Source organism: Pseudopipra pipra, chromosome 2, assembly GCF_036250125.1.
Source record: "Pseudopipra pipra isolate bDixPip1 chromosome 2, bDixPip1.hap1, whole genome shotgun sequence".
Taxonomy (NCBI): Eukaryota; Metazoa; Chordata; class Aves; order Passeriformes; family Pipridae; genus Pseudopipra; species Pseudopipra pipra.
The window spans coordinates 46,826,103-46,847,941 of record NC_087550.1 but is presented as its reverse complement, the minus strand read 5'-3'; the positions used below and the strand labels follow the sequence as shown (position 1 = coordinate 46,847,941).

Here is a 21,839-nt window from a genome sequence, read left to right as displayed (position 1 = left end):
GCATTTTTTCCCACTTTTTTCCAAGATACATGATCAGACTTTGTTCTTTCAAATTTTGAAAGAACACCTGGCTCTGTGTATTTGCATTTGCTCAAGAGCATTTGGTGTTTTCACTTTTTTTATCAAATTTCCTTCAGCTGTTTAAAGAGCAGAAATATGATCAAGTAATGGGGGAACTCATGACATGGAACAATTGATGGAGGCACACTCAAGGTGAGCAACTTACACCTATTGGTCATGGTTGTCCCAGTGGCTTCTGGATGCTAGGCACGTTTATGAACTCCACTCTGTAAAACGTAACTCACTCCTCCTCTTCCAGCCAATATCTTGGCTTCTGCCTCATCTGTCCTTCCCTCTGTCTCTTGCAGAAGGCAGGAAAGACATGTAAGTTGAATGATGTGCTCATATTGCTCTTATTGAACACTTGTAATTCTGAATGCAAATGGCACTCTTTATACATGAACAGGACTAAATTCACTGGATAAATTATTCACAACAGATAATTCAACCTGCTCTCGTGGGAGAATGTAATGAATGTCTGATGATGTTAAAAAAAAAAAAGCCACAACTAATTTTTCCAACCAGTGAAGTCAATGGCAAAACCTTTTACTGACTGGCCAGGTTTGTCTAGTTTGGAGAAAAGGAGACTAAGAAGTGACCTCATTGCTCTCCACAGCTTCCTGAGAAGGGGAAGTAGAGAGGAAGTGTTGAGCTCTTCTTCTTGGTATCCAGTGACAGGATGCGTGGGAATGATTCAAAGCTTTGCCAGGAGAGGTTCAGACTTTAGAGGAAGGAGTTCTTTATCAAAAGGGTGGTCAAACAGGTGAATAGGCTTCCTAGAGAGGTGGTAGATGCTGTCAGTGAAGAGGCATTTGGACAATGCCCCTAATAACATGCTTTAACTTTTGGTCAGCCCTGAAGTGGTCAGGCAGTTGGACTAGATGATTGTTAGAGGTCCCTTCCAACTGTTTTGCTCTATTCTATTCTATTCTATTCTATTCTATTCTATTCTATTCTATTCTATTCTATTCTATTCTATTCTATTCTATTCTATTCTATTCTATTCTATTCTATTCTATTCTATTCTATTCCATTCCATTCCATTCCATTCCATTCCATTCCATTCCATTCCATTCCATTCCTATTCTGTTTGCACCTGAGATAGATTTGCAGCTAATGAGGATTAACAAATTTTGTGGTCAAGGTGACACCAGCTGCCCTTGGACTACTGGCCATCATCCCTGGCAATTCATCATGGGCATGATTTGGGTGCCATGACTGTGCAGTGGATACAGGGTCTGGGAAAAGGTTTGCGTAGGGGCTGCCACCGCCCTTCCCCTCCGCGGCAGGGGAGGCGAATGGGGTGAGGGCTGGGCTGTGCCCCAGCTTGTACCACTGCTCCCCGCTGGCCGTCGGCAGTGGGGACATGCGGCCTCGGGGCACTGGGGAGAAACAGGGACACAGGGATGGCGCGAGTCAGCCTGGTGAGGTGGGAGGTGGGGAAGTAAGGGAGAGGGGTGAACTTGGCATCCTTTGCCTCTGCCCCCGGGGGTATTTAAGTCCGGGTTCCGTCTGGGTGTCCCATGTTCCCACCCGTCTGTTCCTGCCGTGTGGTGCACTGGTACCTGCAGACTGTCACCACCCGCAGCCCCACCGGCCCCTTTTCCTCTCGGCGCTGCGGGTGCTTCGCTGCGCCGCAGAAGCGCACGGCCTCAGCCACGCAACGCCCGCGGTCCGGGGCGCGGAGCGACTGTGCCGGGAGGACACAGCGGCGATGCAAAACGCTCTCATAAATAAAAGCTGAGCCCTGCACCTTCCCAGGGCACCCGCGAGCCTGGCCGCGCGAGGGGGAGGCGGCGTGAGGCAGTGGGCAGGGGCCGCGTTATGTAAGGCCCGCGGGGCGGGCGTGGCGGGGGCGCTGCCGGCGGTGCTGCGGCGGCGCAGGTCGGCTCGGCTCGGCTCGGCTCGGAGCGGGCGGCGGCGGCCGCCTGGATCGGGCCCGCGGCGGCGGAGGGAAAGCGGCTTATCCCCCTCCGTCCCTCCTTCCTGTTGCCATGGAGACGGGCGGGCGGCGGCGGCGGCGGCGGCGGGGCTGTCAGTGAGGGATCGCACCGCGCTCCGCGGCGGAGGGGAAGCCGCGGCGGCGGCGGCAGCGGCAGACATGGACTCGCACTGCGACTGTGCCGAGCCCCCGGCCACCGAGCAGCCGTCGGGGAGGATTAACAAAACCGCCTTCAAGCTATTCAGGAGGAGGAAGTCCGGGGGCACCATGCCGAGCATCTTCGGGGTGCGCAGCAGAGGCGGGGAGGGGAAGGGCGCCGGCAAGCCGGGGATGGTGCGGAGCCGGACGCACGACGGCTTGGCCGACGCCGTGCTGGAGAGCAGCAAGAAGGAGGAACCGGTCGGCGGCGACCCCCAGGGTCGGGAGGCGCAGGAGCGACCGGCCGGCAGCCTCGGCGGCCCCGCCGGCCCCGCCGGCAGCGCGGTGGGCAAGTCGCACAGCTTCTTCTCGCTACTGAGGAAGAACGGCAGGCAGGCGGAGGGCGCGGAGCCCCGCGCTGGCGGCAGACAAAAGAAGGGGCTGAAGGGGATCTTCAGCAGCATGCGGTGGCACAAAAAGGACAAAAACGGCAAGGAGGAGAGGGGGGAAACCTCGGACATCCCGTCCGGCCTTATCATGCCGGGGTCCCTGACCGCCAGCCTGGAGTGCATCAAGGAGGAGACGCCGAAACCTTTGTCTGAGACCCCGAACGGCGCGGGAGACGCGGGGCCGGAGCTGCCGCGGGAGAAGCGCAGCGGCGAGGCGCCCGCCGAGGCTGAGGAGCCCGAAGCAGGCGGCGGGGAGCCCCGGGCCAGCAGCCCCCCGCACCGGGAGGAGCCGGCCCCCGCCGCCGCCGTGCGGCGACTCGAGGAGCTCAGTCGCGAGCGACCGGAGCCAGGCGCCGTAGAGGTTGGGACTGCGAAGGATGCGGCGATAACAGGTGAAATTCCAATAACGACTATCCCCCCTGTTGAACCTCACTGTGATAGCGGTCAAGAGACGGCAGCTGCCCCTGACCCTTCCTCTGTTGATCCACCCTCAGAGCAGTCGATTGATCGTATTTGTTTGATGTTTGCTGACGTGACTTCACTGAAAAGCTTTGACTCTCTTACAGGCTGCGGAGATATTATTGCGGACCACGAGGAGGATGTGGGCGGCGGGAGTGGCGTCTGCGAGAAGAGCACCCCCGTGGCCGGCAAGCTGGGTGCCGCCAAGAAGCACCCCACCATGGTGGCCTACCAGGGAGGAGGGGAGGAGATGGCCAGCCCGGACCAGGTGGATGACACCTGCCTGCAGGAGTTCTGGGATATGCTGTCACAGAAAGACGAGACTCAGGCAGAAGGAGGAGGAAGTGGAGGAGGGACAAAGAAGCCCGAGGAGTTGAAGGAAAACCGAGGTACCGAAGGGGCCCAGAATAGGGTGGTGGTGAAGCGTGGTGACCTCCACCAGATTGCCATACATGTCAACCACAAAGAGGAGCAGAAGGGGAAAGAAAAGGAACAACATGAAGGCATCCCAAACAGTGACGAGGGCTACTGGGATTCCACCACCCCTGGTCCTGAGGAAGATGGTTCCACAAGCATCCAGAAGGAAACCATTCCCAGGGACAGCTACAGTGGGGATGCTCTCTACGACCTCTATGCTGAGCCGGATGAGAACCCACCAGTGGGGCCTACGAACGAAGAAGTCACCAGCGTGCCACGCTCCAAGCCCGTGTCGCCGATAACAACCACGAGCTCACTGAAAACACCCTCAAGCACAGCGAAGGACTCCAAGATACCCATCAGCATTAAACACCTCTCCTCGCATCCTGCCAGCCATGGAGCAGACGCCAGTAACAGCCATCACGTGGCACACCATCACCTGGCCAAGAGCGAGATGCACAGAACAAAAATCCCTGTCTCTAAAGTACTGGTACGCCGGGTCAGTAACAGGGGCGTAGCAGGGACAACAGTGAAAGCTGCCACGTACCAGGACAGTGCCAAAAAGTAGTTGAGTGAGAGGTGGAGACAAAGACAGACAACAAGGTCAATATGTGAAAGTCTGCATATGGGACCACAGATAATGAATTAGTTTTGCGTCACCTGAAGAAAGGCACCTAAAAGGCTTCCTTCACTGTACTCCGTGGGCCTGCAATTCTGAATCTCTTCTTACTGGACTGTTTGGCTGAATATAAAAAGTCGACTTCTTTTTGAGCACTTTTTTTTACATTTGTATCTTTTTTCTGCAACACTAAACTCTGGGGAGGTTCATTTTTACACACCTTTCTGGATGTAGGACTTGGATTATGAGCCTAAATGACCATCCTTCCTCATGCAAAGCAGTATCGTGAGTTCTTCAAAGGAACAAAGTTACAAAAAGGAGCACATGAGAGGTTCTTCAATACACTTATCTTTTAATCATTTCTGGGGGAGGAGTGAAGGGTGGGTGCCTGGCTCTGAAAATGATGTTTGCTCTACGAGATGTTGGAAAAAAATGCCAAGCAAAAAACAACCAACCTAACAGGTATTTTACCTGCTGTAGGAACGAGAGCACTGCTCAGCAGCAGACTTGATTGACTTGTGTGCAGGAGCTAACTAAGGAGTTAGGTGGACTTGTCTAACAGGAAAACATATTTTTGTTTGTCTATCTCTCTGTTTGGTTTTGATCTGGTCTAATGTAAATGGGTAACAGACACACCTGACATAGATTCAGATGTTTACATCAATACTTGTCAGATAATGCATACAATCAGGTTCAGGGAAACATTTTACTAAATGCCAATATATACACACTGTCCACATTTATACAATAACTTTCGCCATGTGTAAATATATACATGTTTTAGCAGATTTACTCAATGCTACAGATTTTTTATGGAAAAAAAAGGTCACCCGTCCTTATTATCTAGAGTTTAAGCAAAAGTTAGTTTTTATAGGTAGATAATTTTACAGTTCTAAAATGATAGAACTTTGTGTAAGTACCTTAAATTAGAGCAAAACTCTGGTTTGTATGGGCTCATGCATCCCCAGATAAGTAAGTCTGAAGTGCTGATTTTATCCTAGTGGCACATTCCATGGCTCAGAGCTGAGGTTCTGACAGCACTGCCACTGCAAACCTCTATTTTCAGGGGTTTAGACACAGTTGCTCTGGGCTTAAACCTTACAGAGAAGGAACCCAGCAAAGAAATGCGTTTTTTAAGTATTATTTTTTAAAATATATAAAATTAGTTTTTGACTATTTAAAGAAAGTTTGGGTTCTTGTTGCTTTTTATTTTCATTCTTAATAATGTCAGAATAATTTTACTTTAAGAGAGAGAAAGAAAATATGGTAAGCTAGTGGTGCATAAAATGGTCTGATGAGCTTGTATCTTATGAGAAATGTATTAATGACCAGGACATTTTTAAATAGTGGCTACTGTACATGGGCATTGGCAACATTTTAAAGAAATTTAATAGGGTTTTAATGTGCCTGAGGACATATTTTTATGATACACTGAAAAAGCTCCAAAATTCACTGAAGTTTAAAGGTAAATGTTATGTATTTACAAAATATTTTGATATACATATTTAATCATCAGACCACATTTAATATAAAATATATGCTCCAGTGTATCTAAAAAATAATATACATTTTAAAAATATACATGTCTATATTATGCAGAGAATCCTAAATTCACATCACTGAAACTAATGGGTCTGATCTTACATAGCAGTTGGTTTTATTGTCTCTAAAATCAAAAGAAAAAAAGGAAAATAAATATACAGAATATACATTTGAAGGATATTAAGGTTATAGGCAAACCATAAAAAGCCGGGATATACCATAATAAGAATTGTATATATGTATATGTGTGGTTCATGGTTCACTGGGGAAATGACCTTAGAGTCACAAAGGTAAAATTGGCATCTAGTCCTGAAATTGCTGCAGGATTTAATACCGAGTTGCAACACGCCAGTGAAAGTGTTAGTTTTTCCTGACCAGTCCATGTTTTCATGGTTTGAGAAAGAACCTTAATACACTTCAAGGAAGATTATTTTATATGCTTTCTTTCTTATGTGTATGTGTGTGGTTTCCCCTATGCCTCCCCACACAGTCGTGTTGTACATATGCATGTGTAGTCACACGCACCTCCTCCCAGGGTATGTGCACCATGCTCATGTGAGCGCAGCCATGCGTGCCCGCTCCCACGCACAGGCTCAGGGGATCTGTCTCCAAACATGCTGGCGATGGTTTCCTTCGCCTGAGAAAGGGATTTGCATTTGGCCTGACTCTGCTTGTGCATTTTAGAAAGTTAAAGCTGAAATACCCTCAAAAGGATGTATGTACGGAACATGGAATATTATCCTGCTCCTCAGCCCTAAATCTAACATTCCTTTTTCTGTTCTTTTGTTTTTGCTCGACTGTAAGGGACACATCTTTCCTTGCATGACAACTCTGCAGAAAAATCCTAGTTCCCCATTTTGTTCTAAGGACAAATTGTGCTGAAAGATTCTATAGGGTACTGGAAGTTGAGAGGGAGGGAGGATGTGGGGGTAGTACCATAAAAATTGGAAGCAGTGAGTACAGGTAGTAGAAGTGGTGCATCTTTAAAACCACTAGGAGATACCAGCTGTCGTCTGTACAGGACTTGTGTGTGGCAAATTATTCATCATATATGTTTTTTGTTCACGTTGTGGCATGTCTGTATTGAGAAACCAATATGACACTAGACTAACTCCCTCTCACGTAACCATTAACACGAACCATCATTAAAATGCTTTGTCTTCCCTTCATTTTTCTCTCTCTCCTTTGTTTTCTGCCATGTTTTTCCTCCATCCTCTGCATGCTGGTGGGCGGCTTCCCCCACGGTGCTAACCCCTGGAGCGAGGAGCCCTGGGCTGGCAGTCGAGCGTGGGTGGGAGGGCGGCCGCCCTGCCTGCCGATGCCAGGTGCTCCCCAGTCGCTCTCTCAAGCTTTCTATTGCATACCCAGTGTAAGTACATTTTGCAAATCTCTTGGTGGTTTGTTTGGCTGCTTGCTATGTACATATTTTAAGGACAATCATATCCTTAAAAGGAAAACAGGAAAGTAGCTGGTAGTAGAGCGTCAGTATTTTGAATCATTGTGGCATACTGACGTTGATTCAGGGTAATGGTTATGTGAGAGTAAAGACAAAATTCAATGTTCAAATTAACTTTGTATTTATAAAATTCACTTTTGTCTTTAAGCCATCTATGTTCTTTATTTCAAAAGGTAATAGAAAATCTAATATTTACTAGGGCTTTCAATTTTCACACAAATATATTTGTATAACTCCACACAATGCCTAAAACAATCATGGGAAGGAGGTTCAAAGGCTTTCTTTAGACCTGTAGTTAATTCCTGAAAGATCCCCGTAAAATACTGTGAGATGCCTAAGAACAAACAGTTAATGGCTTCCTGGATTTAAAGGCTGAGACAAAAAGAGGCAATAGTCCTGAGGCATTATGTTGTGGCTTGCATTCTCATTTATGTTACCCTGTTCAAGCATATATTTTTCTTGGCTTTGGTAGGAATTGAGGTAGAAATGGTGTTCTGAGTCCCAAAGATCACATTCCCAATGCTGTCGTTGTTTTGATTTTCTTCAACAATACTTTTTAAAATTTGTTTTATTTGTTATTTGGTGGTCTGAATGATGCTTTGTAATTAACAGCTGTATGCCGTTCATAAAGGATTTTATAGATCAGGACTCAGTATTTAGTTATGTGTACTCTTTGCACTTTCAGGTCCCTAATGGTAAATTTTATATATTCCTAGAGTTTTTCTATATATTGCATAGTGTTTTATAGCTAGCTACAGTGATTTCAGTGGTATACATTCCTGTCCTTTATATCAGCACAGAAGATTTCCCTTCGGTAGCATGAAATGATGTTTTTGTGGACTTCTTTTGTCATGATAGGAGCTAAGTTTCTGTACTATATGTGTGGCCTGCAACAGACATAAAAGGTCTTATTTTCCATGTAGTGCATATGCATTTTGCTCTTGCCAGTAATAGGACTCAACTACATATAATAGATTTCAGAAAAAATTCTATGACTAAGATAAGAAAAATCTATGTTCAGTCTAATTCCATCAATCACCAGCATTTTCTTCATCCACTGTGAATATTCTCACTACCGTCATTCAGGGTAGTAGAGGACTGAATTTTGAAAATTACACGCATAGATGTACACTATGAAAATTAATTCACTGATTATTTTTTAATGACTCTTACTAAATTATTTATCTAAGCTAAGTGAATATTGCACCAAAGTCTTAAAACATCTGATACAGATGGCATTTTCAGTAAGATGCTATGAGTGCAGATGAGCCAAATTAACAGGCTTTGCTTAGCAAAGCAAAACCTTGTTGTTTCTTAAATTTTTAGTACTGACTGAGCTTGCAGATCAAAGGGAGCCATTGATTCTGCGGCATGGCCATGCACCGAGGTTTTTCTTTCCCTACTCTAATGGACTGCTTTCCGAAAAGGCTTTTGAGCAAGATAATGGTACAAAAGAGACAGATCACAGTAACAATAGCCACTTACAAGACAGATGGTTATCCAGCAGCCACAACGGGGGACTCTAGGCAAGGTGGCCTGAAAATGTGTTTTCATAGCTACTGATATGAAAGGCTGAGGCTTCTGTCATGGAAAAACAAATTGACACCAACTCAAAGACACTGCAGAAATGCGCCTTGGCAGAGTTTACACTTGACAGCTTCTGCGGGGTTTGGTTTTGTGTTTTCTTTTGGCTTTTCCTTTTTTTTCACGCCTTTGTTTATGCTCCCATTATAATGACATAACCCCACGTGTCCGAGCAGAACTGCACAACAATTGACTCTTCTGAGATTCAGTGCTGAAAATACACTGTCAGCTGTCTTCAGTGGCCTGGGACTGGTTCCTGCTGAACATCCCTCCCTTCCACTGAGGGATGGGAGGGATGGGATGACAGGGTTCTCTTGTCATGAGTCCACGTGCTGTTTACTGTGAGCAGGAGGTATCTCAATCTGTCTTGCTGTTTGCGTTCAGGGGACAGTTTATTTTTAATTTGACTCACAGAATTTTTTTAGCTCATTAGTTCACATCTTGTCTTCCTTGTGAGCATCTCAGCTAGGAACAGTCAGCACTGAGTTGGTGTTTCCTACATCCATTTCATGTAGAGAGAAATGGAAGAACTTGTCATATGCAAAGGAATAATAGCTATACCTACTTGAGCCACATCGTGTGGGTCTTTATTCCTGCAAAAGCAGGTTGTTAAAGCTCTTCTTGCCTTAGAAGACTTCTCCATCCAAAACAGTGAATACTATTGCCTAGGACCCTTTTTTTCTTTTTTCCTTCTATATCTCTCTTTCCCTTTCAGCCATACTGCAGTTGCTTGGGAAACTGAGATTTTTGATCTAGCCTTCCAGCACTAGAAAAGAGGAGCTGCTGTCAGTGTGTTCTTCAGGAGATCTTTGCTTCTACTTCTTGGTCTTGAAAAAAAATTAAATTCCCCTCAGAATAAGCTGCAAAAATATTTAAAATGGAGATCTCTGCTGTGTGATCTCATACACATGGGTGAGGATGTTGAGTGATATTTTGCATAGCATGGAATGCATCCCTCCACTTTCCTGTTGTGGACAATTTAACAAATCTGTCAGGGAAGCATGTCACTCTTGTAGGAAAGCCCAGGAGCTGTTTGTTATGGAGTCTGTGCCCGGATTTTCTTTATCTTTGATAAGAACTGCTTTCCTTTTTCCTTTCTGTACATACTTAAATAAATAGAGCCAAAGTTGTAGTGGAGAGAGGAAAAGGTTATGTACCTCATAGGGTAAGGAGATTCAACTGCTAGTCTGAAAGGCTTCTTGTAGCAATGGCTAAAAGAAGAAGATTGCTTTATCTACTTTGACATCAGCTCCAAGCAATGGTCTGCAATAAAAGCTAAACCAGCTATGGCCACAAAGTTAGAAAATGGGCATTTGCCAACATGACAATCTCATTCCAAGGTCCAGTTCTGCTGTGGCAGAGCTTCCACTGAGAACTGGCAAAGCTTCCAGTAAGAACTGGCAAAGGTCCTTAATCTCTTATCTTAAGGAAATAGGAAGTGTTTCTTAAATAAGTCTTCCTTTTTTCCTCCAAATATTAGCATTATTCAGGTGTTTGTGCAGTCTTTTATATTACTGTGGTAGTGTTTTCACTGATCTGAATGCAAAACATGTCTGTCCATTGTTTTTCCATCTTAACAAGCTGCACTCCTGCACATAATTCCAGTGCTCAGAATGTTTAAATTACAGCTAACACAATCACTGGCTTCCTTAATTTAACTCTTGATGGCAAGAACAGGATCCTTTCCACAGTTCTAAACCTCCTGCTTATTTTGTTATTGTTTGTGGTTTGATATGGTAACTAATGAAGCCTCCCTTTAACTATTTCACAGCCACATTTTTAATATATGTTGTTAGGGGGATCAGTATGTAGGGACTGAATGGTAAGATCTTTAACAGATTTTTATTATTTTGGATGATGTTGCATCAAAACAGTTGCTAAATCGGTATCGGGTTGTTTCCGTGGGCTTTTTATGCAGATGCATTGGGAGCTTTGAACATAATGTGCTCATAGAAGAAAATTGGCTAAATCTGCTTTGAATTAAGCCTGTTCTTAAAATATTGGTTAATGGCAGCAGACAGGAAGGTGTGTCCTAACTCACCTGCACCCTGTGGACTGGGGGAGCAAGGCACCTCCAGTTACTGGGAGCAGTTGCTGTCTGACCCTGCCATGTGGTCCCAGCAGAGAGGTGCAGGCTGTCACCATGTGCAGGTGTCAGCCCAGCTGGACAACAACAGGAAAAGCCAGGGTGGTGGTACTGTGCTGGAGTGGGAGGGTTGATAGAGTGTCTGTGAGATGGAATGAAAGCAAGGGCTGAACTTCTTGTCCTTGTGGAAAAAGAGATTTATACATATGCCTGTAAAATCTGTGTCCTTTTTTCCTTGCATTGGTGCTTGGATTGCTGTGTTACACTGGGTTAGGAGCTGGTGTGATACTGCGTGTGCTGAAATCAGTGCTCCCGCCAGTGGACTACAGTATGACTGCTTTCATCAACACCTGAGCAGTGCCCAGTGTTTTAGTTTCTAAAGACAGTTTCAGCGCAGAAATGTCCACAAATCCTCTGTAGCCCAGCACTGATTCATGGCATCTCACTGCTCTTCCATCCTCATTTTTCCAGGAAGATGTGAAGACCCAAGCCCTAGGCAGGGTGGGGAGCTCTGGCTGCACCCTTGCAGCCCCAGGACAAGTGGGGAGGGAGTGTGGCACACACAGTGCAGCAGCACTATCAAGTACTAGGCACGTGGCTTGATAAAAGCAACATTATCCTGCTTTTCGAAAGAGAGAGCAAGACTAAAGCTGTTCCTTTTTTTTTTTTTTTTTTAATTAAAGTAAATCCTCTGCCATGGGTGAAATTGTAACAGTTAGACAATATCGTATTCCACTAGTATTCTCTCTGAAATCAGTGGATCTGTTAGCGGTGTCAGTTGTTATTAAGGTTGAGTGAAAACTCCATAATTTGATCCCATCTGAATTTTCCTTGCTCTGTTAGTAGAATCTGCCTCAGAAAAGTTCTAGTGTTGAAGCTTGTGGTCCTGTTGAAATGGGGGGTGAGGTATGAATGTGGTTGGTGGAAAATACAGATTTGACAAATCCAGTGTTTTATGACTTCAGTCTTTAATGACAGCCCAATTCTGCTTAAACATCATAGTATGCATGAGGAAATGGTAGCAGGGACTGCTCCACACTGCATGGGACAAACCAATGCTCTTGGTGTTTCCTACGTGCTGAAAGGGACGTATGTGTCCTGTTAGAAGTCACTTAGCCTGTTTCTATAAGACGTGTTATAGCTGACAGATCACTGTTAATTACAATTTTCCCTCGTATTTTGTGTCAGCCACCCCCAATAAGGTAGCATATGACCTGTTCAAGGTAATGAGTGAGTAAAGCCAGAACTCTCCTCTCCTCTTATCTAAAAGGTTTGGTAATAATCTGGCTAGTCTGTGTGCACCAACTTTTTCTTAGTGAAAGCTCACAACATTCCGGGGGAGTGTTTTTATAACAGAGACTGTTAGACACACTCTGCTCCTTTCCACTTCTACAAACTTTGATGAGTATGTGTCTCCTCGAATCACTGTATTCTTAATGTATTTACAACTTAACTGATAGCAATAGATGTCTTTCTTCCCTGGCAGTTCACAAGGATATACTAATCAGTGTTTATTATATTTTTAATTCTGTAAATATTTATTTTGGTACTCTGTGTATTTATTGGCACTGATTCTGGTGTTTGCTTATGTGTCATTGTAAATGTTGATGGTTTCAATAGTCTTGCTTCTAATGAATGTAAGGAACTCAGACTAACTGCACTTTTCTTCCATTCAAAAATCTTAACAGTGAAAAATATTCCCACTGTCATGTGTTATAATGAATACAGTTAATAAAACCAGTTGTCACTTTTCATTGATGAATGTGAAGGTTACTTTTTGATGTTTGAGCTAGAGATGGAGCCAATCTATTCAGTGCACTGGAAAATACTAGGCTTTTGAAAGCAAGACATTAGGAAATTATGTCACCAAAATACCATAAAAGAGAATATTTGGGCTCGTGTGCACTTTGATTTTTATATAGACATGCCTTTAGCAATTCTACTAATAACATCATAGAATAACTAGACTAAATTTGTTACTTAAAGGGGGGCTTTCAGAAAAGAGAGCTTTGGTCTTCTGGTCTTCCATTTCATCAGCATGTAGTTTTTGTTTGGTTTTGGTTTTTCTTTCCCTTTAAACAACTTAGACAATGAAATGGACTGAGCTTCGTTCTGTTTTTTAAATCGGTTTTGTTTCCTGCTTCTCCCGGTTGGGAAGCCAGCAGGGAAGCTGGTTCTCTTGACACAAATTGACTTTGGAGTTGCAGTTTTGGTGTGACAGCCAGAAAACACAGTCTGCTGTAAGCTACATTTCCCACCTTTAAAACTGGAACTTCATTGCTATAACTATGAAATGACATTTATTAGAACCTCTGTTTTGCAACCCTCTCTAAATTTCTTGCATTTAGAAAACACGTGAAGTATTTGCATCAGTCAAGTTTTAATCCTTAAGTTAAAATACTTTGCTTAGCTAAGTAGCACTGCCTTGCTAAGGGTTCTCCCATGGAAGATACTGAACCTGCCAGAGTAAGTACTGCCATAAAATCTCCTCAAGAGTTTTCAGGCAATAACAAAACAAAAGGTATGAAAAGCTCATTAATGCTAGTAAGGAGCAGGACATGGTGACACAGTATAAATTGATCCTATGTTCACAAAAGCGTAACTCCTCTTTCCAGTAGCTGGAATGAGGCTGAAGAAAGGTTTTTTCCCAGTGATTTAATGCACAAGCAGTTTTACATTCAGGCTTTCTCAGCCTGTGTCCCATATTGCATGTTCATGTTGTTTATCCTATGCATCTGAAAGCAGAGGAGTTATAGTTTGAACTTGCTGCCACAGAAGATTGCCTAGTGATTACTTGTGTCCAAGTATAGCTGCCGGGATTCTGGGGGACAGAGGGGTTTCAGTGAAGTGCAGGGCAGATGTACAACAACTTATGAATCTTGATAATTGTAGATGTGTGATGCAGCTGTCACCACCTTCCACAAAACTAGATGACAGTAACCTGACACATCCACTGTGACAGAAAAAAATTGAAAAATCTCCTGAAACCAGACTTAGCCCAAATATTCCTTTTGAAATCAAGATGAAGTTTCTAATATTGAGTTAAAAGTCCCTCCCTAATTCAAACCAAAATCAGTCATTTCTTATGGTACATCTCTATGACTTTCATGGCCACCTTACTGGAAAAGTGTTTGCAATGGAAGTGATGACTTGGAAATCTTTCTGTGACCCATTCATTGAAGATGAATGATGCATCCAAAATCTATCAAGCAACAAAGAGAAGATAATATTCTTGACTCCAAATAATTGGTAAGGAGTGTTGGCAAGTCTAATGGACCAGTCAGCTGACCATCAGTGAGTACTAGCCTCATTTTAAACCCTTTCCCTTGAATCATGGTATTTTTCCCTTTCAAAGTGATTGTACAGGAGTTGTTTACTAGGAGCTCACATTGAGCAGCCACTTGCTCCTACCTACCACATTGCACATCTGCTTCCAATTAAAACCATTCCACAGTGCCCTGAGGGGGATGAGAAAGAGGCTCAAAGGTTCTTCAAAGGGTTATTTCAGCAGCCATGGGTGCTGCTATGGCAGCTGAGGACCAAGAACCTGCTTCATCTCTAATGACACATCACTCTTTTTGCTCTGCAAAGACCCTTAGCACTTGGATCAGGTATTCACTTAGATCTTGGGAGCAGGAAGTCTCCTGTTCTGACTAATGAAGGAGACTTGTCCTTGAACAATATGTATATTTTTACCAGCTTAAGACAAATGCAAAGAGTCACTTAAGTACAACTCCCCACAGCTACTCCGAAGACTAACAAATGACCCATGCTGACGCTGTGTCCTTATGCAAAGTACCTTCACAAAGTGGCTCTGTGCAGCACTCCTGTGTGAGCTCCAGTGAGAGGTGACCTGGAGCCAAGGGTTGCCATCAGAGAGGGGAGAGAGGGCTTGTGCCTTCTGACAGAGCACTGTCCTGGATCAGGGAGGTCCGAGTCCCTTTTCCACTGCTTCCTTTCTCAACTTACAGAAGCCTGCAGATGCCACATTTTAAAGTTGTATCCACAAAATCAGCTGCACCTAACTGTGGTCTTGCTCAAAACTTGTGGTCTGAGGTTTCATGATGAAATTTTGCTATCACTTAAGGTCTTGGACCAGGCAGGCTCAAAAGCATCACATGGCTGGATCTGCTCTCCCATGTGTTGTGGTGGGACTCACGGACAGGCCCTTCCTCTGGCCTCATCAGCCTTCTCTGTTGGTGTCACTTGAAACTCATAAGTCCCTTGGACAGAGAAGAGACTTGAGTAAAGATCCTCTGGGTAAAGGTCTTGAATGAGCAGAGGTTGACTGGGTAGAATCATGGAGGTGGTGGGAGAGGTTGAGGCAGTGAAACCTGGGGCAGCCAGAAGCCTTGAGGGCAGCAGTGTCCTCTTTTGCTTCGCAGGGAAATGGTTGCCTCCAGGGCACCTATGTGGCTCAACGTGCTTCAAGAACATATTCAGCTGTAGGCTACCACAGCGTGGGAACAAATGGTGCTGAGCTCCTTGCATGGAGCTGGGAACATGCAGAGTGACATGACATGCAGAATGCAAAGAAAACAAAAATCCTATGACAAAACACTATTTTAAGGACAGAATTTATGCTTAATCTGTATGTCATGTAAAGCAAATCTATTCCATTCCTACCCAGCTCCATTTGTTCACCTATAAAGATGAATTTTGCAACAAAATATGTTTGAATAAATAAAGACAAATGTGTCCTAGTAAATATGAGTAATGTAGAACCTCCTTTTGATTATGGCTGTGAGGATACTGACCACAATCTAAAGTGGACATGAAAAAATAATCTGTTCTCCTAAAGTAATATGGAGGATCAGAAAAATGTTGAAAACAACAATCAGCAGGATTGTTCTGAGTATTTCTTAAGGAAAAATAGAGAGAGAAAAGAATTTAGCTAGTTTGGGTCTGTCTTTACAATTGGGATATATTGCATCTATATCTGTCTTTCTGTGACTTTCTACCTTTCATGTTCTGCACTAATAGGTTTTGTTTACTGATGGATAATAAGTCATACAAAAATGAAATACTTTAGTGAAGAAATCACTCCTGCGACTTTTTTGCTTATAGATGTCTTTTTTTCCCCTGTTAACTAATTAAGTTTTTGATCCTCCCAATTAGACCATATCCAGTCATTGTCATGCCAGATTTAGTGTCTGATTATGGACCTGCTGCATCTGAACAGCTTAATTCAAATCAGTAAGAAATACTCCTATGCAGCAACTGCAGAAATGGTGCTTGCATCCTTTGCAGAGCTGCCTATTGCTGCTTTCTCAGGGGCTTAAAATATTTATGTCTATCAGCACTACATGCTGTTGAATTTGCCTGTATTTTTTTCCTAGAGTCTGATAGAAAACACCATAAATCCGCATGTTTTATGGAAAAACAGTTGGACCAGATTACACAGTCAAGTTAACTTGTCTATGCCAGATCTCAATTCTTTCTCAGGATGTAACATGTATTCAGACCGATTTAAAATAAATGACTGCTTCAGAAAGCAAAACAGACATCAGAGCACAAGCACAAAGGCAAATGTCAGCCCCTGGCTCCAAAACGACCAGGATCCTAAATCCGAGCTATGAAACCTTACATTTCTGCCTCAGCGCAGCCAAACACACAGCACTATTTATAGCACAGCCTTTTACTACCCTTCTGGTAGAATAGGCTTCATCGGAGGATTTACATGACTAACCAAAAGCAAAAGCCTTTTGTCCTTCATTTCCATAAGAGAAGGCCAGTGTTAAGCTGGTGTTCATTGGGCTGAATTACAGAAAATATCAGTTACTAGAAAACCAGTTACTAATTCAAAGGCATCTGTTACCATGGCATAGGCCTTCTCTTCCCTCTCCATGTCCCAGATTTAGCACCAATGATGGGAGCTTAGCAAAAGCTCAAAAAGAACGGTTCTTACCTCTGAAAAAAAAATGCATAGTCGAAGAAGACAACATGTTTTCATGGCAACTAAGGAGTAAAGGGTTAAGACCTAGGAGATGGCTCTGAACCAGTTAGCAGCACAAAAGACTCTTATTAGCAAATCAAGAGCCCAATGTGCTTTCATTTCCCCCTTTGTATCTTCAGTTAAATCCTTTGGGCCACAAAGTTACTGCTCCTGCCAAGGACAACAATCAGCAGAGGTGATTATTTTAGATTCTGCTACATACCCTGAAGTGAAAATGAAAACCAACTTTCCTTTCACCATCCCATCTGATTTCCAGGGCAGGCCAGGCCCATCAGCTAGTCCTCATCCTTTCCTCTTGAGTGCCAGCTGCAAGCACCCAGGCTCTCCCCTGATATGGCACTTTCTCACAGATGCCTGCCTCTTCCTGCCTTCCAGATGGCAGTGGGATTCTTAACAAGCTCCCCAATTTCTCTCTCCCCCTTGGGATTTCATTTCAATGTTGTCACATCTGTTTTTCTCCAGTAGGATTATGTGCAGGAGCATGACTTACAACGCTTCCTCAAGAGGTTACAAACCTGCAGCTCCTGTGGCCATGTCGGACCTCCCTGCTGCGGAAATGTTCCCATGCAGTGAGGATCACAAATGCTCTGCTATGGCTCAGCTGCTGAGCAGAGGTAAGGACCACTTTGTTGAGGTTTGTAGGCTGCTTGTTATCCTTATCTTATTCTGCATCACTGAACTTACTCTTTCCTCCCTAGGGCTTCTCTGCAGGGCTTCTTGAGGCTCCCCGATGCTGTTACAGAGCTGTTTAACACAGCTCATGAAGGAGAATGGCTGCAGAACAGGGCAGAGATTGGAGTGATTGGCTGTGATATCCTTTAGCAGATGTCTTCTGTGACCTTGAGTGCAAAACTACACCCCTTTGCTTTTTCCAACTTTTAAGTGGGGATTGTGAGCCTTTTAGAGGAAAGGTTTCAGGTGGCCAATTTCTTCAAATTTTACCCCACTGCCTGCGAAGCAATTTGAGAAGTGAGTAGGGGCATGCTGCAACAGCATCACTCTCATTCTTCCTATCTTGCCCAGACTGACCAGGTGCAGATGTGGCCATAACCTGAATGATAAATGGGAGGGGAAAACCTTCTCTCCTATTTTTTTTTCCTGTTTGTGGGGTTTTTTTTGCATGGGGTGGCAGTGGTAAATACTTGGGGGGGGATTTGGATACTAGGACCACTGTTATTTAATATCTTCATTAATGACATAGATGAATGGATTGAATTCACCCTCAGCAAATTGCAGTTGGCACCAAGCTGGGTGTTTTTGTTGACAGACCTGAAGGACAGGATGCCATCCGGAGGGACCTGGACAAGTTTGAGAAGTGGGCCCATGGGAAGCTCATGAGGTTTAGCAAGACCCAAGTACAAGGTGCTGCACCTCGGCTGGGGCAACCTTCGGTATCAATATTGGCTGGGGGACAAACAGATTGAAAGCAGCCCTGCTGAGAAAGACTTTGGGGTGCTGGTGGGTGAGAGGTTGGACATGAGCTGGCAGTGTGTGCTTGCAGCCCAGAAAATCCAGTGTATCCTGGGCTGCATCAAAAGCAGCATTGTCAGCAGGTCGATGGAGGGGATTCTGCTCCTCTACTCCACTCTGGTGAGACCCCACCTGGAATACTGCATCCAGATCTGCGGTCCCCGGCACAGGAAGAACATCGACCTATTGCAGTGAGTCAAGAGGAGGGCCACCAAGCTGATTAGAGAGATGGAGAACCTCTCCTATGAGAAAGAATAAGAGAAGTGGGTTTGTTCTGCCTGGAAAGGTGAAGGCTTTAGAGTGAACTAATTTTGACCTTCTAGTACCTAAAGGAAGCTTACAAGAAAGAGGGAGAGACTATTTACAAGAGCATGTCTGTGTAGTGACAGGACAACGGAGAATGGCTTCAAACTGAAAAAGAGTGGGTTTAGATTACATATTAGGAAGAAATTCTTTACTGTGAGAGTGATGAGGCACTGGAACAGGTTGCCCAAAGAAGCTGTGGGTGCCCCATCCCTGGAAGTGTTCAAGGCCAGATTGGATGGAGCTCTGAGCAACCTAATCTAGTGAAAGATATCTCATGCATTTACAAAAGATAACATAAAATTTTTTTAAGGGACATTGGTCTGGAGTCAGAAGGGACTGGGGATGATGCTAAAAGGACACAGCTTTCCTCCTGTGCTGGGCAGAGCTGGCTGGATTGTGTCACTGTGGCTTTCACCTTCCCTTCCTGCCCAGGAGGCAGCAGGAGTGCAATGTTATGAAATAGAAGTACTGGGAAACCTAATTCAGGCAACATTTGTTTCCAAATCACATGGTGCTTCATGCTCTCATAGTTTTTATTGGGCTCCTGTCTGGGTGTTTTCTCTGGGTTTCGAGGGTCGATGTTGGGTGCTGCCACAGCCAGGGCATTGAGCAGCCACCTCCAGCAGCATCTCAGTGGGGAAAGCTGCTGCCTTAGCTCTCCGGTAAGCTGCCCTGTGCCAAGGTCTGCTCATTAGATGTTATATCCCATGAGAAACATATTAGTTAATTTTACAAGGTTTTGCTGTGGACTCTGTTTCAGTGACTGGTTTTTATCCCAGAGCAGTGTCCTGAGGGCTCCTCAGCCCAGCCTGTATCTGCCTGGGTGTGGCCCCTGCCTCAGCAAACCCCCTTCTCTTGGGTCTCCTTGGGCTATCCTTTACAGAGCCATAGAATCACTGAAGAGTTCAAGTGGGAAGCATCTCTGGAAGTCATCTGGTCCAACTCCCCTGCTCAAATGGGGCCACCTAAAGCTAGTTGCCCAGGACCATGTCCAGATGGCTTTTGAGGAGGGAGACTTCCCTGGGCAACCTGTTCCAGTGCTCAGTCACCTACACAGTTAAAAGTGTTTCCTGACATTCAGAGGGAACCTCCCGTGTTTCAGTTTGTGCCCTTTGCCTCTGGTCCTGTTGCTGGAAACCACTGAGAAAAGCCTGGCTCTGTCCTCCCTTCAGGTATGTTGATGAGATCCCCTAAGCCAGCCCTTCTCCTACCTGAACAAGAGAGATATTTCTGGAAGAAGTGTCAACAGGCCACAGCGCTGTCGGAGCCACATTTGAGAAACGTGCTGGGGTCAGGACCATCCTTCTGCAGTCCCACACCATGCTTTGCCTCACAACAGGCAAGCATGGGTGCCTGCCTGGAGCCCAGTGAACCTGAAGAACTTTTAGGACTATGTGCTGTCCCAACAGGGCAAGAAGGAACACACAAACCCTCATGCTGTGTGTGATGGCTTCGGGCTGAGAGATCATGGAGGGGTCTTGTGAGAACTGAAGAGATTTCTTTCTAAGCAGTAGCATCAGCTTGTGGTGGTGCGTAATGGTCTGAACAACCTCCATGCAACTCCCTGCAGTGGGTACAGTGAAGTTGTCACTGCTGGCAGTGCATGTGAACGCTGCTGCTTTTTTCCAAGTCCCAACTCACTCTTCTTTTTCCTTTCAGATACTCCCATGAAAAGATGTTTCCTGTACAGAAGGTGAGGCACCAGCCCAGCCAGCCCTAGACTGTGAGGTGCAAATGATTTATTTAAGACGTCTTTGTACTCTGCTATAGTCCCCCAGTGGGATGAGAGCCTCTCCAGGTTGTTTGTGTTGGACCAAAGCCCCACGGTGCCGATAGACCAGACAGAAGGCATGGGCATCTGGAGAAACCAAGTCCACCCTGAGGAAATGTGTTCAGGTGGAAAAGGCACTTGCAGGACCAAAGGCTGCCCGAGTGTTAGTCCTGTTTCTCCCATTCATTTGCTGTCTGCTTTTGTGTGAACCAACCCACCTACTCGCTAGGCATTTGCACAGTGCAAATGTCATCTGTTGGAATATCTTCTGCTCCAGATGTCCAAGCATGGTGCAGGAGGGAAGCCCAGTTTGTGGCTACTGTTTCTGTCTAAACTTGTGCTAGCTCCAGGGGCCATTCTCCTCCATGACTCAAAGGTTCGATGCAAATTACCTCCATGATACTCTTCATGAGGAGAGCTCCTTCAGCAACGTGGATCATAACTTCCCACCTCTTCCCACCTCTTGCCTTCCTCTGCTGCAGCTATGATCAGCCCTTCCTGTGTGATTTGAACAGCACACTTCCACTCTTCCTACCAGCACACCTTCTACCACCTGCAGAAGGGCTTGTGTGCTGCCCAGGCACTCTGGGTCTCAGGCTCTGACTCTGCTCTCAGTGATGCCAGATCAGAGCTGCATAAGTTATTTAGGCTGGGAGAGGATCAGATTTTGGCAGAGGGTTGTTGAACCCTTCATGTGCTAGAAAAGCTACAGTGCTTACAAGGCACAACTTCAACTTCTGTACAATTTATAATTTCCTTTAATTTCTTAAAGCGCTCTAATTTTTACACTGTTGTGAAAGGATCTTTGTTTACAATGATTGCAGAGGGTAATATTTCCAGCATGGGTAACCATGGCAATGAATAATTCTATTCTTAGGAACCGTGCCAGCTGCACTAGTGCCTTATAGTAGCATTCAAGGAGTTTGGTAATGAGGGAATTCTTGTTTATTGTAGGAGGACATTTTCCTGGGTCCACACATTAGCCTGTAGTTTCTTAAAAGCACATTCTTTATCGGTAATACATGGAGGGGAAAAAAACCAAACCAAACCAAGCAAATCTCAGTTACACAGTTCCTCTTGCACATAAGGTTTTCCTGTTTGTTTGTTTGTTTGTTTTCTTGGAAACTGTATTATGATACATTTTTCAAGGAAATTAATGGTATGTGATAGTATACTTCATTTTTAGTACCACCTTCTACAATAAGGATGAGCTTAGAATACTCTAGAGCAGCTGTTTCTTACACAAAGAGACACCACCCTGTAAACTGATCTAGTCAAAGATATGCAGGTTTTATCATTAGAGGAAGGACTTCGAGTATTTTAAAATATTAATTTTATACCTAATTTTATTTGAGTAAAGAATAACTTTATATTAAACTACTTCTAAAAATAAGTATTACAGTTTGGAGTTGAATTGATTCAACACCAAAGCATTGAAATCGATTAATATATTGTTCTTATGTATGTATGAACATGATTATTATCTTTGTAAAAAAAGTACATAAAATAAGTAAAGTATTTATTTTTGCATGTTTCATGATTTAAAAGCAATTTAAATTATTTTAACAATAAATGTTCCAAATA

General features: G+C 44.5%; 1 protein-coding gene across 1 annotated transcript; it reads left to right on the top strand.

Moving 5' to 3' along the window:
• The first annotated feature begins 2,063 nt into the window (after nt 1–2,063).
• Nucleotides 2,064–12,506, top strand: AMER2 (APC membrane recruitment protein 2). The gene is made up of 2 exons (XM_064645373.1): nt 2,064–2,981; nt 3,156–12,506. Exons 1-2 carry the CDS (start codon nt 2,162–2,164, stop codon nt 4,031–4,033), a joined length of 1,698 nt encoding a protein of 565 aa, XP_064501443.1. The 5' UTR covers nt 2,064–2,161; the 3' UTR covers nt 4,034–12,506.
• The last annotated feature ends 9,333 nt before the right edge of the window (nt 12,507–21,839 follow it).

Coding starts and splice junctions, on each gene's coding strand:
- AMER2 (XM_064645373.1), top strand. CDS start 2,162: ATGGACTCGCACTGCGACTGTGCCGAGCCCCCGGCCACCGAGCAGCCG. Junction 2,982..3,155: donor GAAGGATGCGGCGATAACAG/GTGAAATTCCAA, acceptor ACTCTCTTACAG/GCTGCGGAGATATTATTGCG.